The 17,965-nt window shown below is 35.2% G+C and overlaps 1 protein-coding gene across 2 annotated transcripts in view; it reads left to right on the top strand.

The window, feature by feature from the left end:
- Arhgap15 (Rho GTPase activating protein 15) overlaps positions 1-17,965 on the top strand; it is a 671,175-nt gene that overhangs the window by 109,099 nt on the left and 544,111 nt on the right. For both annotated transcript variants that reach the window (XM_004651815.2, XM_045148540.1), the window contains one exon: positions 16,328-16,417. In XM_004651815.2, the coding sequence (XP_004651872.2) occupies positions 16,328-16,417 (90 nt within the window). The remainder of the gene's footprint in view (positions 1-16,327; positions 16,418-17,965) is intronic.

The following is a 17,965-nucleotide window of genomic DNA, read 5'->3' as shown; positions in this document are numbered from 1 at the left end:
TCATAGAAATTCAGTTCTGTTGCTTTTTTTTTTAATTTTTTTTTAAATGTATTTATTTGAGAGTGACAGACAGAGAGAAAGACAGATAGAGGGAGAGAGAGAGAATGGGCATGCTAGGGCTTCCAGCCTCTGCAAACGAACTCCAGATGTGTGTGCCCCCTTGTGCATCTGGCTAACGTGGGACCTGGGGAACCGAGCCTCAAACTGAGGTCCTTAGGCTTCACAGGCAAGCACTTAACCGCTAAGCCCTCTCTCCAGCCCAGTTCCGTTGCTTTGATACTCAGTTGTCCTCTCTAGTTTCAGATCCCATCACATCCCAGCCTTCATCACACATACAAACTACCATATTACTCCCCACTGACTTTTCAGATATTTCAATTCAAAATTCAATTTGAAACAATTTTTTTATTTTTTAAATTTTTATTAGCATTTTCCATGATTATAAAAAAAATTCCAAGTTAATTCCCTCCTTCCTCCCCACACTTTCCCCTTTGAAATTCCATTTTCCATCATATTACCTCCCCATGAAGCAATTTTATAAAGAAGTATTATATCCTGCATTTTCATTGTTCTTAGTAGTTTTAGTTTGAGAGCGTATCCAAATAGCATTTATTCTCATTATAACCTACCTCACTTTAATTTAAGTATGCTTTTAGTTAATCAAGTTTGTGCTATTTATATAAGCCTTGGTGGGAAAAAATAACTTCATGAGAATATGTATTGAAATCCTACAATGAACAGCTTGCTCATTAGGACTACATATAAGACATAAAGATATGATCAAGATACAGGCTTTGCCTTATAAAATTCATGCCAAAGCGTAAAATGAGGAAATAAGAAACATAAGAGTTTTGTTTTTATTTTTTCATTTTTTTATTAAGTAGAAACTTTATATGGACTCATCATATGTTGGTACTGATTTTTATTCTTCAGAGTTAAATAAGGGAGAGCTCACCTCTATGGGAGATTTAAATTAGGCCTTGAAGAATGGTTGTTATTTCAATATGTGGAAATTTGTGCACAGGGCATACAGAAGAATTAAAAATGTGAACAAATGGTAGAGAATGAACAGAGTATGAGATCTACAAAGAAAAATGATTTTTTTTTGTACAGATGAAAAAATATGATAAAATAAGCCTTGAAACGAGGGCCATGAACTTAGCTATGCTACCAGGAACAAGTCCCAAAAAAGTTAGGTCAGTATTCTCTAGGTATCTGCATCCTAGCATCCAGCAAACATACTGAGCCTGACCCATGTAATGATTCTTTAGTAAGTCAGTACTATAGTGGAGTCCAATCAAGGGAGAACCTGATTCTTCTGTGGTCATGGCTTACTTTCATTTAGGGCACAAGCAAAAAATCATTTAAAAAGTATCTTTACTGTTATTGTTTCATATGTTATTACATAAATCCTAGTAAAACAGTTACCAGTTTGAATTTTTTTGAGGTCTTGATTCAAATTGCTTGCATTTTTTGTTATAGTTATTTATTTTTGTTTTTGAAGCATTTCACTTGACTCTTGCACATCATTTGCAAGTTACCTTTTATGTACTTTGAGTGCTTTATAATTTTCTTATTAGAGTTTTGCTTTGATAGTGGGTGGAAGTCTAACTGCATCCATGAGACATTGCAAATTTTCATGCTTGGTTAAGCATAGATCATTGATAGAGGACCTTACAGAAAATAATGTTGTAATATAGAGCACTCACTCACTGTTTCTATTAATAATCAGCAGCTATCATTTGTCATGAATATTTTCACCACTGAGAAATATAGATGAATACCATGATGCTTATGGTATGGTAGAGTTGACAGAAATATAAATAAGTCTATTACAACAAACCATTACTATAAAACAATATGCATGTAAACATGTTCCAGAACAGGTCTTCTTAAACATTTCCCACACATTAGCCTCCTTTTGCTTGATAAATTTATATGTGACTAAAGGCATGTATGTATATAAAGAAAGCATACAAATCAAATATTTACTCTTAATAAATAATAAACAAATTTACATTAAATAAGTTTTGGGCTAGGTAGAGGGTTCAGTGGTTAAAGGAGCTTGCTTGCAAAGCCTTCATCCCAGGGTCAGTTCCAAAGCACCCATATAAAGCTGGATGCAGAGTGCCACATACATCTGTGATCCCAATGTATTTAGACAATGAGTAGTGGAGCCTATATAATTCAAAGTCTGAGGGCCACCTAATTTGTTATTTATTTGCAATCTGGCAGTTAGTTTGTTTGCAGAAGCAAGAAACATTGTTTCAAAGAAGATGGAACACAGATACCTCAAAGTTATTTTCTGACCTCTGCATGCATGCATGCAGTGTTATGTGTACCCCACACACACTCACACAAACCACAAATTATTTTTTTTTGTTTTTTATAAGTTTATTTATTGACAAGGAGAAAGAGAGAGAGAGAGAGAGAGGAGAAAGACAGAGAGAATGGACACACAAGAGCCTCCAGGAGCAGGAGCTGTTGTAAGTGAATTCCATATGTATTCATCACTTTGTGCATCTGGCTTTACATGGGTACTGGGCAATATAACATTAATCATTAGGCTTTGTAAGCAAGTACCTTAAATGTTAATCCATCTCTCCAGCTCCACAAATTCTTTATCATACACAACTTTACCATTTATAAAAGGCTAAAAGCAAATTTGCATACTAATGAAATGGATGTACTTGTTTTAGTTTTAATATAATTACATTTTGGCTGAATATATTTGCTGCAGAATATAGAATATTAAAAGCATTTTTTTTCAAAGTTGAACACTTTTAATTTTATGGTCATCAGTATTGGTAAAGATAGTTCACATTAATATATAGTACAAAATGGTATGTATAGAACTGTTTCAGAATTTGTTACTTTAGTCCTAATCCCAAGCCAAAATTCACTAGTGATTTGTCTTATGAAATTTAGGTCAGAAATTTAAATCACAAACAGCAATGGTGGTTTTCAAAATCAAACATCCTAAACCAATGCAATCCAAACATATAACGATTTCATACTTATACTTAAAATCTCTATTTTCCATAGTCAAGACATAATGTTTCTATAAGCATAGCAGTATTGCATATATAATAGAAACACTGCAATTCATAACATAAAATAGTGTTAAATGGATGCCAAAGTATTTCAGGCAGTATCTGATGGCATTGTGTGGTGTAAAAACAAGGGCAATGCAGTATACATTTTATGTGCTCAGAATCAAGGCTGCAGTGAATTTTTTAATACAACACAGGTGAGTGCCAAAGACATGTCAGATCCTTTTACACATTTGATTTTCAGGTAATTTTTGGTCATTGCATGCTTAGAAATCTTTTCCTGTTGCAAAATTATTCATTCAGTTACTTCGCAGTTTAAGAACTAGAAATCTGGAAGTACAGACTTAGGTACAGATCTCATAATAAGCTGGAGTTGCAAGTAATGCTCACCATGCATATCTTTCCACATGTTCATTATTCAAATGTGATAGAACAACTTCTATTTTAAGCCACTCTTCTAGGTATTCTGAAAGATACAAAGTGAAGCAGGCCAACTGATTGTACAGGATTATAGCCTTAGCTAGACAGGAGGCTAAGGCAAGAAGATCACAAGTCAAGGCCAACCTCAGCAATTTAGCAAGACCCTGTCTAAGCAGTCAAAAATGGGCCAGGAATGTAGCTTAGTGTTATAATACTTGACACCATGTTCAAGGTCTCAGTTTCAATCCTCACTACTAGAAAAAAATACTCAAATTCATCTAGAAACAAGTAGAAGGTACACTTATGAATTGAATCTTTACAATGTAAAACTGTATTTGTATTTGCTCTACAATACTATGAGAATGACCTGAGTTGGTTTTGTAGTAATGTAAAAGTAGAATAGTTGTGTCTAACTTGAAAGGATTATTAATTTATTGATAGAAGAAATGATATTGAGCAAGCCATTGAAAGATGAATAGAACTTTGATGCAGGAATTGTGGGGAAAGAATGGTAAAATATGGAAAATTACTTGATTTATTTTTAAGATTATTGAACTCCTACCTCACTACTTGTTCTGTGTACTAGTTAGACTCTTGAAATCATGCTCCAGTCCAGATTGTGTGTGCTTTATACAAGGTACCTGGGAGCAATGCCCGTGAGATTTTGCTTCACAGTGAGTTGAGGAATACTTTTGTTTCATAGACATCAGTCTTCTTTGGTTAGAACAACCTTGAGGCTAAGTTTAAAGACTTGATTCATTTTATTTTATTTTTGTTTTAGTTTTAAGGAAATGTAGGCCATTTGTAATATCATCATATGTTCTAATATATGAGTGCAGGAAATTAGATAGCTTAAATTACCAAATGGCTGTTTTTCAGAATTCTAACTCAATGCATTTAGTAAATTTAAACCATCCTGATGTGATATTCTCACATGTTTGATATTAGATAGTACAGACCTTTTTATAATCTTATAGAACAAAGAGAAAAAGTAGGGTGTTTATAAGAAGTAAGAATGTTCTGGGGTGGATAGATTGCTTAGTGGTTAAGGCTAATTGTTTCAATCAGAGGCAAAAGCTGGCAAATTTAAGTACTATTTCATTTATTGTATTGCTGGGAATCAAACCTAGGATTTCATATATGCAAGGCAAACACTCTACCAGTCATCTTTACACCTTAGCCCAAACTCAACCTGTAAAGTACACATTTATGGGATATACAGTGAGGTTTAATATATGTGGACATAGTGTGATGATTAGATAAAATATATATATACATATATACATACACACACACACACATATACATACATATATATATATATATATATATATATATATATATATATATAAAACTTTAGAAGCTAATTTTTATAGTAGGAAGATTTAGAAGCCATTCTCATAACAATATTCAAGTATATAGTCCATTAATAACTATAGCTACTATGGTACACTATGCTATCACATAGATCCACAGACTTCTTCCTTTTGTCCCTTTGACTAACATCTCTCTACCCCGAGAACTGTTGCAGTTACCTTCTCATTGCTGGGTTAAAACATCCAACCAGAACCAGCTTATAGAAGGAAATGGTTTACTTCCAGCTTATAGTTTGGAGGGAAGTTTCATCATGACAAGGAAAGCCAAGCCAAGGAAAGCAGAGAGCTGTACATTGTTGTATAACAACTAGGGTAAACTCATTGGACTGTACTACATAATCCAAAGACCTGACCCCAGGGCTTCCTCTATCAAGGCTCCACCTCACATCCCAAAGGTAGAGAATGAAGTATTAAGTATGAAGCTTAATCACAAACACATGAGGCTATGGGACCATTTTGCATTTAAACCACTACAAGACTTGTGCCACCACTCCATGTTCCACTTCTTTGAGTTAGACTTTTCAAATATTTTGCTTCTAATGACAAAAAATGTTTTGAAGACATTTTATAAAATATTAATTCTTCAAACCATCCATTCATTTATATCCTTGAAAGCAAAAATCAAATAATATAAAATGCCTCATCAAAACAATTTGCTAACTCTTTTTAATATTGTTTACTTTCAATGTGAATAATAAGCATAAGCATTAATTAAATAATATAATATATTTTATGCTCATGTATTGTAATGTGATTTTCAACAACACAATTAACTTATTTATGGATATAAATCTATGTGATTTAACAAAAAAAAACATGAAAATATTTCCAGTCCTAAAACTACTCATAAATTATCAGGTATTCTGTAAAAAAATGAATATGGAATAATTTTATCTTTGCAAAGTGAGTATTGTGGCCTTATACATCCCTTGCTCCAAAAGAGCATGAAAAGTTGAGGAATAAAAATAGGTCTTCCCGGGCTGGAGAGATGGCTTAGCAGTTAAGCGCTTGCCTGTGAAGCCTAAGGACCCCGGTTCGAGGCTTGGTTCCCCAGGTCCCACGTTAGCCAGATGCACAAGGGGGCGCACGTGTCTGGAGTTCGTTTGCAGAGGCTGGAAGCCCTGGCGCGCCCATTCTCTCTCTCTCCCTCTGTCTTCTCTCTGTGTCTGTCACTCTCAAATAAATAAATTAAAAAAAAAATAGGTCTTCCCACCTTCTTGCAAAGGCATTTTCAATTCTTTAACATGTTAATCTCATAATACTAGTGTCCATACACTGTCAGCACAGTAATCACCCATGTTCTTAATTAAAGAAACTACAGGGCTGCCACTTATAACTCAGCGTGTACAGTGGTTGCCTAGCATGAACAAAGTCCTAGGATAGATTCCCAGTGGCAGTTCACATGCAAATAACCATGGTAGTGCATGCCTTGCATTCCAGAACTTGGGACATAGAGGCAGAAGGATCAGAAGATGAATATCATAGGGAGTTCAAGACTAGCCTAGGATATATGAGATATCCTATTAGAGAGAAAAAGCTGTGCCCTAAAGAAAAATAATAACCATCATTTGTCATGTTCTCTTCATACATTAATTAGGAAAGTGTTACAGTCTAAAATCTAGTGATGACAAATAGAAATGAAAATAAATGAAGAAAAAAATATGGAAAGTGAATTCCATTAGGTTGTTAACATAAGTTTCCTAAGGAAAATAGTGAAATCCGGTGATCAATGTTACTATAAATGAGGCCATGTTCTTTGGTTATCATTTTCTCAAGATCTGGTCATTAACCACAGTAAATTCTATATCTTACACAATTTTTAATAACAAAAAATCAATGAAATTGATAGGATACTGTATAAATGGATAATAGTTTACTATCCCTCAATAAACCTCACCTTAGGGTCTCTCAGAAAACTAATCTAATTATGAAGCTTGACTCTCTATGGTTTATCATTTTGTTCAGTGTAATGTAACCACTTTTGAAATTGTATTTCTTTAAAAGAAAATAGATCTTTTCCTATGGCATAGTTTTGAAAATATAGCATATACTATTTTGACATTTTAAAACTTTATGTAAGAAATTGAAATGTGCTGTAAAACAGTGTATTACATTAGGTAGATATCAGGATATTTAAATTATACCATTTTGGGGTTATAGATGTTAAGTTCACATTTTATTATTTTCTCTCATTATTCTTGGCTATTTTAACAGCAATCTGGGGTTATGAAGAATACTTACTTCATAGAGCTATATGTGATAACATTGATGCAATGGGCTTGACACATAACTAATGTGATAAATTCCAATTATATATATTATTGTTAGTACGACTACAGAAGCAATGATGCATGGTGGTTCATAGTAATGACAGAGGACAGAAGGGTGATGACAGTAAGGAAAAGTATTCATGCTCTTTAAGCCTATAGTGTAAAAGGAACTTGCTTAACTTTTGCTCACATTTCCTTGGTAATAACTCGTCATCAGCCACATTCTGGCCTAAAGGGGCTTAAAGGTATCTCCTGCAGGTGAGCTGCTCCTCTGTGACAATGCTAGACACTCAAGGAAGAAGCACACATTTTGGTAGAGAAATATCTTCTGCCACTACCACCACATGGATAGTAACATCCATTGTCTCTTCCCAGGTTTTTCTTGGTTGTTTCTTGTTTTGAAAAACAATGACTTATTTAAGTATCATGATTTATTTGGAAGGGGAAAATCCATGATATAGAAAAGAAAGTCAAGAAGAAATGATGTACAAAGTGATACATGGAATGCTTTGCCATGCCAGAGCAATCTTCAGTCAGAAGTTATACTGGGCAGCCTACAAAGGAGGCATAGACTTCCCAGAGAGTGTTTGAACCAATCTTAAGAACAGAGGAAATGAAGGAAGGGGAGTGAATATATCTTACCTGTTTCTTCCTAATCTCCTCCTCTCTGGATTAAATACTTCACTCAGTCTTCCTTGTATCATGGAGATTCTGTAACAACCATTGGTTGGCTTCTCAAAAACCTAGATCCCACACTCTTCAGTGTGTGGAAGTTGCAGTCTAAAGGGAAGGAGTGACATTCAGAGAGGTTCATGGTCATCCTTAAGATAAAGGACCACATGGCTCAAATAGAGCAGGCTACCTAGAGTTACACCTATTGGAGTGAATAACAGTTGCAAGAACAAATTTGAGAGGAATCAGGGACATCCCAGATGTATTAACACTATTTATTTTGCAGAACTACATAAGCTTTTCATGTAAATTAAATATAAAAGCATCATCGTATCACATAAGTAAGGTCAATGAAAACCATAAGAATTATCCTAGCAAGATTTTTATTCCTATATGAATGAAGTAGGTATCTTTTTCTTTAAAAGGAGATATTTTCTCCTCAAAAATAATTTTTTTAAAACCACACCCATTTTAGAACCCTAGATAATATGAAGCTTTACTTTTCTTAAAACCTGGTGTGATGTGCTCATGTAATATACTGAGAAATTTCACAGTGGAAGCAATTTCAGTTATTATTAACATCATTTATATTCATATACATAAAACTCAAATCTTATAATCGAAGTATCCTTTTTTATGTTGACAGAGGCCATACTTTAGACATTAATAAGATCAGGTATCCATTCAGCACTCTTTCCTAAATCATTTTGACCAAATGAGAATTTATAAGTGAGTTTGGTCCTCCTTCATGAACAATTTTCAAGAATCAAAATGAGTTATATAATAAAACTAATTCCTATAAACAGATTTTGTGTTTCATGCTTCAAAATGGTAAGTACAATCTCAGTTCATACTCCAAAACAGCAATTAATCCAAAATAAAAAATGACAGCTAATAACCTATTTTATAAAAAGTGAGCATTATCTTTTTTCAAAAACACATCAAGGATTAAGAGAAAGAGGATATGAGACCCGATGATTTGTTACTGATACACACACCTGATCTTCAGCATGAAAAAAGCCATCAAGCAAAAGAGTATCTTCTCTGTGATATTTCCTTAATATACACTAAAACCATGTACTCAAAATAGCCCCTAAAAATAGAAAATAAACCCAAAGGCTTGATCTAAGTCAAAGGAAAAAATATAGAGAGCATGGTTTGTCAGCTATTGTTGAGAAATAATAAAGATGGACTGAGAGAACAATAAAATCAATTTTAAATGCTCCAAATATGAGCTGTATGGTTTATTGTCCAAATGTCATAACTTTCAAATAATCCTGTTTAAATATCTTAGAAATTAGTAATTTCTATTTTAGGCTTATCACAGAAGATGTATTATATATCAATTGATTTCTATTTAAATCCATATATGGCTATTTTAAGAGTTTATCTTTATAATAATGTACAGTATGAACAATTGGCATCATGCAGTTAGTTAGTAGACTTTTATTTGTGCTTTGTAGCTGTAGAATTAGGCATATGTTTTATAATAAGCTTCTTTAATTGATACCTCTTGAATAAAATATTGTCTTTTCAAAAATTCAACAAACTTTTCTGAACTACTTATTCCAATGTTTGACACTCCAATCTTGAGGCTTTTTGTGCCAAAAATCTATAATCTCCAGAGTTGTTCTTCTAGCTTGGATCTTAGTGTTTTTGCTTGGTTACAAGGAAGTACTGATTAAGACCATGTTTATATAGCTGTCTATATCATTGTCTTAGTGCTCTCTTCTTGAAGGAAATGTGTTCAATGTTTTTTTTTTTTTTTTAATTTAATTTGTTAGTTTTCTTTTCAGCAAATACAGGCAGTTTGGTACCATTGTTTAGGCTCATCTATGATCTACCCCTCCCATTGGACCCTCCTTGTTGATGTAAATGGGTCGTGCATTGTGGAGTTAGCCCACAGTTATTGGTATGATAAATGTCTCTGCAAATCATGACCCAACATGTGACTCTGACATTCTTTCCACCCCCTCTTCTGCAAAATTTCCCTGAGCCATGTTGGGTTCATTTTTGGTCTGCTTCAGTGCTGAGGTGTTGGGGGCCTCTGAGGCTCTGGCTCTCTGATTTGGTAGGAGTTGATTTTTCTCTGTGTTGGTCTCCTTCCCCTTTGTGCTGGTATCCGGTTCACAGGAAAACATCACCCTTGCTTGTTTCACCAGTTGTCCTTAGTTTCAGTTGGGCCCCTTTTGAGGTATGTTGGGGCTGCTCTATCTGAAAAAGAGAAGCAGATTCTCCAACGGAGAGTAAGTTAGCACCCAGAAAATTGAGATAACACTTATTTCTTTGATAGACAGTTTGATAGGTGTAGTCCCTCTTGTACCCTATGATTGATGGTAGCTTCATATTGTAGAGTGGGCTTGTGTTTGGGTATGGTTCTGACTTGTTTTCCAGCTCCAGCTATGGGTCTAGTACCACTGAGTGGATGGCAAGGATGTGGAGAAGCAGGGACACTCATTCACTATTGGTGGGAATGCAGAATGGTACAACCACTTTGGAAAGCAATATGGAGACTCCTGAAAAAGCTGACTAAAGAAATACCAACAGACCCAGTTATACCCTTACTGGGCATCTACCCTAAAACCTTCAAACCAAAGGCCAGAGAGATTTGCTCAACCATGTTTGTAGTGGCTCAATTCGTAATAGCTAAAAGCTGGAATCAACCCAGATGTCCATCATTAGAAGAATGGATAACAAAGATGTGGTATATCAACACAACGGAATTCTATACAGCAGTAAGAAAAAACAACACAAAGAAATGTGAGGAATAATGGTTGAACCTGGAATAGATCATTCTCAGCGAACTTACCCAATCACAGAAAAAAAAATCGACACATAGTCTCACTCATCTACAACACCTAACCTGAATCTACCCAAGATACCTTACATACCCAGCAAGCACCTCATGGACTAGACAATAGGATGGATGGGAGGGCGGGGAGGACATCGAAGGGTGGAAAACAATAATCTGGACCCAAACGGCAATGGTACCATAAAACTGTACTTCCTAAAAGACAGACCAAATGGCTGAACCTTCACTAGACCCTTACAGGAAACACCTGAACCACAAGACACTGGAGAGGGCAGGATCAAGACTAACCTAAATCTTCTACATCTTCCTTCCCTCCCTCTCCCCCTCTCCCCTCTATCTCTCTCCTCTCTAACTCTTGTATATTAGTTATGTTTTTCCTCAATTTCTTAGTGGACACTGACCTGTAACCCCCACTTCCAGCTTGGGCCTACCATCCACAATGAGCTTTTAATCAGAAGGTTTCCCAAAACAATGACAGACTTCTGTCAGAGTACTTGATGACCCACCAAAGGCCAATGGTAAGACCCTATTGCTGAAGACTCCATATGCAGCTGACACGTAAAATGGAATGACATGACTGGAAGCAGGAGAGAGTCAGTCCCCAGATAGTCAGCATGTCTAGTGCCAGAAGGTGCTACATGGGCGACTGGGGGAAATAACCAATAGCTGTCCAAGCAACTCATTGTCTAACCTAATTAGCAACAAATAACCTGATGTGATGCCCACACAAGTGCAATAGTTGCACACAGCCATGGTGAGGAACCAACTGCTCTTGATTTGGCTAACTGATCCACTCAGTGGTACTAGACCCATAGCTGGAGCTGGGAAATAAGTCAGAACCATACCCAAACACAAGCCCACTCTACAATATCAAGCTACCATCAATCATGGAGTACAAGAGGGCCTACACCTATCAAACTGTCTATCAATAGTTTTAATGTTACTGAGATAACTGGTTTTACTGTTACCTTTCTAAGTTTAATCCACATCTTATTATTTGTCCTGACAATGACTTGAAATTAGTCCCTACTTTATCCATATCAATGGGGATGCATGCCTTATGTTTCCCCTATTTCTCTTTGTATAAACAATTTTTCTAAGATAAGATCCATATTATTAATTGTTAATACACTGGAACAAATCCAGATATTTTCCATTATAAGTATGCATTCAGTTCATAAACACTTTTAGTAGTTCACAATTATGTAAACTGCCATGGGTGTGGGTCACACGGTTGGTGACTTGTGGGAAATAGCATGCAAACAAATATAACTGATCCTAATGAGTGGGTTGTTTGGGAAAGGAGCCTGTTCTTACTGAGAGATTTGGCCATTATCCTATAGATAATAGGTCTTCTAGATACAATCATGGGATTTTTATTTAAAGAAAGATGTGAATGAATTAGAAAGTTTTTTTCAAGAGTTTATTTTCATTTTTATTTACTTGTTAGAAAGAGGGGGGAGAGGGAGCAGGAGGGAGGGAGAGAGAGGGAGAGAGGGAGAGAGGGGAGGGGGGGAGAGGGAGAGAGAGAGAAAATGGGCATGCCAGGGCTCTAGCCACTGCAAATAAACTCCAGATGCATGTGCCACCATGTGTATCTGGCTTACATGGGACCTGGGGAATTTAATCTGGGTTCTTTGGACTAATAGGCAAGCACCTTAACCACTAAGCCATCTCTCCAGCCCAAAAAGCTTGTAACTGACTGCAGAAGAAAGAGAGACTGAGAGAGAGAGAGAGAGAGAGAGAGAGAGAGAGAGAGAGAGAGAGAGAGAGAGAGAGAGAGAGAGAGAGAGAGAGAAGCCAAAATGAGGTTATGATCACAGGATGGAAAAGATAGAGGTAGTTTAAGGCTTTTGAACATTTTTGAATCACTTATCACTGATTAGTACTGAAGTAAGAGAAAGGATTAGTTAAGAAATTTTCAGGTGAAATGGATCATGTAACAAGACCAGCAATAGAGAAAAGCAAGCAAGTATGAGAAGAAAACCATTCCATTGTGGTATCTGTGTTAAGTGGATGTTAGCTTAAAAACAGACTTCTGGATAGTTGGTGGATATGATTCAGAGATTTACTGGGGATTCCACATGTCACAGTTGCTGGAACAAGATCAGGAGCAAAATTAAAACCCATAGCGTATGTGTGACCTATGAGAAATTATCATGGCCAAGGACAGTAGACCAGCAATTGCTTAGAATGCAATGGAGATTAATTAGAAAGTTGGGAAATGAAAATAAGTTATGAGAGAAAAGAAGGAAACATATAAACGATGAATGAATTGGGAACAAACATTCCTTTATAGCTGAGACACAATGGCATTGTATGGAGAAGGACAAGCAGCATCTCTCAGTACAGGTTCTCATAGTTCAAACAGGGAAGACATGACAACAGATGATTCTTGTTGACCATAATGGTTAAGTCATTTGAGATTAATCAGCTAAAAGCAGTAAATGCCATACCATACTGGGTTAAGAAAATGGACCATGAAAAAACAGGAAAACATGTATACAGAAAACTGGAGACTATGGCAATGGAAAAAAAAAAATATGCGGGATGGAGAATAGGTGAATTTCTGGAGCTGAAACTTATTTTTAGACAAAATTAGCTTGACAATCTATAATGTGGACGCTCTATTGGTGAGAGGGAGAAAATATGAGAAAAGGAACAAATGAGGACTTGAACAAGACTGGAGGAAAAAATTGAGGGAAAGATTCCGTTGGTAGAGATACTTCTTCTCAGGCCAACTAGGACATGGCCTGAGAGTCATTTGTGTTCTGCATGGTGCTGGTGGCCCAAGACACTTCTACTCACATACAGGCCCCTGTCATACCCAGGAACAAGATATTATCCAGGTAGACATGAGTTACAGAACCAAGACTAGAACTGTGAGAGCAGAAGAGAAAGAAGATGATGATACCAAGCTAGAAAATAGGCATTCTTATTGTTAGACCTGAAGGTACATTGCTATTCTTTTTGAGTAGGAGTCTCAATCTAGTCCAAACTAGAACTTACTATGTAGCTCTGGCTAGCTTTGAACAAAGTGTGATACTCATAACTCAGCCTATCAAATGCTAGAACTATAGGTGTAACACCCTTCTTTTACATTGACTGTTTTATCTTTTGGTAAATAGAGTTTAGCATATTGAAGGCCTTTTCTCCTTTTAAACTTTCATTGAAAATTTGATATATAGACATATTACAAATGACTTGTATTCCCATGATATTATATTCTTATGTCCCATCTCCATTCCCATGCCACTGAAGGTAGTAAATACTGGGGAAATGCAAGGCCCATCAGAATGTCAGGAATGGAAGGTTGACTGCCAAGAACAAGATTGGTCATATCTATTACACTGCTTTATGTGTAATCTACTAGGCAAAGAGAATGGAAATGAATGGAGAAGCTGTGTCTTATGTTGTGAACAATAATCCCCAAAGTATGCAGAGTAAGAGTTATTAGATGTGAAGCGTAGTCAAAATTGTAATACTGACTGAGCTAACCCAGAGAGAATGAGGGTAAGGTCATGGTTCACAAGAATGAGCACAATAAGATGACTAGGAGTGACAGAATTTGGATTGGGACAGCATGAGCCATGTGCTAAAGCCATGGGATTTAACTTATGACTCTGAAGAAAGCATTTAGAGATTGGCAGAGCTCCCTGATGGAAAGACAACACAAGCTTAGATTACCTTTTATACATCAAAGTATTCTACTTCCACTGTGAAGAATCTTTACAGGATCCTAATGTGGAATTATGTGTGTGTGGGGGGGGGGGTCATATGGGATTGTCCCAGAACCTTGTGCATGCTAGATAATGTTCTACCATTGACCCATATCCCAAGCCCCTACCATAGAATCCTTAAAAGAAGAGTCAATATTTAACTCGTCTTCAAGTTTCCAGTGTTCATCATAGAAAGTAGCTAAGTATTGACCCATAGTAGCTATGTAATGAGTGCTTTTGAACAAATCCATGAAAACTCACCTTCAGTCTTCATGAATCTATCAAACTCTGAAATCACTTTTCCAAATCCCAAACAAAAGGCCATTTAACCATATATATATTTTTTTCTATAAAAGTGTGAATTTTGAGAAACTCAAGCCTTTCTCTCAACACAGAAACCTTAGTTACATGTTGATGTTTTTCATTCATGAATTCAGCAAATATTCAAGGAACAGCAAGTATGTGCCAGGCACTGTGCCATGCATTGGAAAAACAGCAGAGAAAAGGCAAACAAGTTCCCAGCTGAGGGAGCTTAATTCTTGTGGGGGAAACTCAAACAGTCAGTATATAAAAATATGTATGTTAATTTCACTTAAGTGGAGAAAAGTTAAAACATGAATTGGGATAGAGACCACCGGAGTGTTAGAATGCAACTGTTTTAGGTAGGACATTTTAAGAAGACCTGCGACAAGGTGACTTTAGTAGGGAGCACATGGACAAGGAGCCAGTGATAAGGGAATCTGGAGGCAGTGCAGGTTAAACAGGTGGCATAAATACCAATGGAAAGATCAAACTTAATGGAGATAGATTAAAACAAGATCGCTAGGCCTCTTCTGGAGTCTAGAGAGAAAGACAGAGCTTTCCCCCATTACTTAAATGTTTCATCATGAGTATCATCATAGCGTGCATTCAATTTTCAAAGATTGTGTGGTTAAGTATATACTTTCAGGGCTGGGATAGAGCTCACTGTATAAATAACTTGCCTAAAAAATAGCAAGGTCCCACGTTAGAGCTTCAGCACTAAAAAAAATAAGAAAAGAAAAAAAGTAGTAAACTGTGAAGTGACTGCTGGCATTTAACTTCTGTCCTTTCCTTTTGTAGTGTACCTTGAGAACTTTTGCTCTCCCCAGTCTGCATGCCTTCTCACCTGTAATAGTGATGGTTATATCAATAGCTGCCTTATACATTGTAAGAATCTCATGAATTCCAAGTTGCTAATTTGAATCAAGTGCAATAGTAGGCAAATGTAGTTAGTGTTCCTAGTAATTGGCTATTAAGAAATAGTAAAATGAAACAATTGTAAGTAGCATCTATATTGTGTAAAAGGAAGCACACAGTGAGGACTATTTGGTTTAATTTAAGTTTATTCTTTAAGCTATATATATATACTCCCATGTAGTCTTTTAAATTGTAAAACATGCATTGTTAAGACACATAGTTAATATACAGTGAATACTTGAATTTGTCAATGTAAAGAACAAAAAGCTGCAAGATTTTGAGATAAATTAATATAATTGCTCAGTTTTCAAGTTGATATAGCCAGATTCTAAGTGACATTGCTAAAGTTCCAAAACAAAACACTAACATTTTTGCATTATGTTATAATTTATCGATTTTTTCTCTTATGTTTATGTCTAATAAGTTTGAACTAACATGAACTCATGTTATATTAGTCATTAACTAGCAATACTTCCCATTATACATAAATAAAATTTAATAGTTCTATTTCTTTAAAATTATTTCAAACTATTGTTTGAAATTTTAATATTAATATTTCTAATATCTATAATTAATGAAATATTTTTTAAATAAGATGTCTTATGTTAGAATTTAAAATTAAAGTCCCAAATAAAAAGTCCTACAAAATGGATTTCCCCTGGGAAGATGAAACAAGACAGGCTTTATATCATACATATGTATAACTTTTAACTCAATAAACTTATTTTCTCTGACATGCATCTCCCATGATGTGTGCTTTTTATCCTTATTTCATTGTTGTTTATAGAAAACTGGGCACAAACCAGAAGGTGTGGATTTGTGTGGTGCACATATTGAATGGACCAAGGAAAAATCAAGCAGAAAGAATGTCTTTCAGGTAAGAGTATTCCATATATTCAATTTATTTCTGCTCCCTCTAAATCTGATCTTTCTTGGGTAATCAAAATAAGACTACCTTTTTGTAATGTTTTATGTGTGAACTATTTGCCTGAAGATCATTATAAAAGACTGAGTCCTCTTGCTTATTCAATTTTTGGCTTATTTTGTTTTTCTCTCTGGTGACTCGTTGCTATCTAACTACAAAATATATTGCACGTGGATCAGTTTTAAACAGAAGTCACTGAGTTTTGCAATGTATTCAATATCTGTTTGGGGTTCTAACCTAGAATGCTTTACTTTAATAGATTTAATATGGTACTTCCAAACATATATAAATTAATATTCACTAATAGTAAGCTATTTTCATTCACTACCATTTCTTCCTTTCAGTAATTAACTACATTTACCAATATAAACAAGGAGGGTGAAGAGAGCCAAACAGCTATTAAAACTGAATCCTTTTATGTTGAATAGCTTGAGCTTTGAGCGAAAAACACTATGATTTATAACTATGACCATATTCTTTTGAGTGGAAAGAACTAGATGAAATCCTTGAAAGAGTATGGATTAGAAATTTCAGTATTTCAATAATAGTATTGCTAAAATCATGTCATTTGATATTATTTTCCCATAGCAACTAATTTTAGATTGTAAATATTGATTTTTTCCATTTGTTAATAAGTTAATTTTTGTGTTCATAAATAAACCAATACTTTCATTAATATTTGAGAATTTATACTATTTAGTAGTCAAGGAAGTATATCATTACATATTTATTAATATTAAATAACATCTAGGAGTATTTTAGTCTTTAAAGTCAAGTCAGTTTTTCTGAGATTAAATACTGAAATTAGTGTAGGGTCTTGTAATAGCATAGATAGATGATATTCCACTACCTATACCCTCTTTTTTCTTTAAAGATACACTTTATTCTATTTTATTTATGTGTTTGAGAGAGAGAGAGAGAGAGAGAGAGGGAGGGGGAGAGAGAGAGGGAGAGAATGGGCCTGATAGGATTTCCAGCCACTGCAATTGAACCTGAGCCTTCACAGAAAAACGCCTTAACCACTAAGCCATCTCTCCAGACCCCTACCTATACTCTTCTTTGAGGGAATAAAGCTGTTTATTCCTGTGGTCTGTTTTTTTTTTTTTTTTTTTTCATAGAAGCTAATTACATGCATTTAAATTTGGGCCTAGCCATGTGTTGTGGTATACACCTTTAATACTACCTTTTGAGAGGTAGAGGTAAGAGGATTGCTGAGTTTGAGGACAACCTGGGAATACATAGTGAATTCCAGGTCAACCTGGGCTCAAGTGAGAGCCTACCTTGAAAAACAAAACAAAACAAAACAAAACAGAAAAACAAAAATAAAATAGAATAATTTTTGGGACTATTCAGATTTAAAAAGAGAACATGTTTAACTTGTTTTAGAATAAATTATCTTTCTGGTCCTGATTTTGTTCTGCTTGGCTTTAGATATCTGTTTAATCAAAAAAGAAGTGAAATAATGTATATAATAATTATCTGTCATATAACAATAACATT

The sequence above is a fragment of the Jaculus jaculus genome, chromosome 4, assembly GCF_020740685.1.
Source record: "Jaculus jaculus isolate mJacJac1 chromosome 4, mJacJac1.mat.Y.cur, whole genome shotgun sequence".
Classification (NCBI taxonomy): Eukaryota; Metazoa; Chordata; class Mammalia; order Rodentia; family Dipodidae; genus Jaculus; species Jaculus jaculus.
The sequence above is the reverse complement of the archived record's forward strand: the minus strand, read 5'-3'. Positions and strand labels throughout refer to the sequence as shown.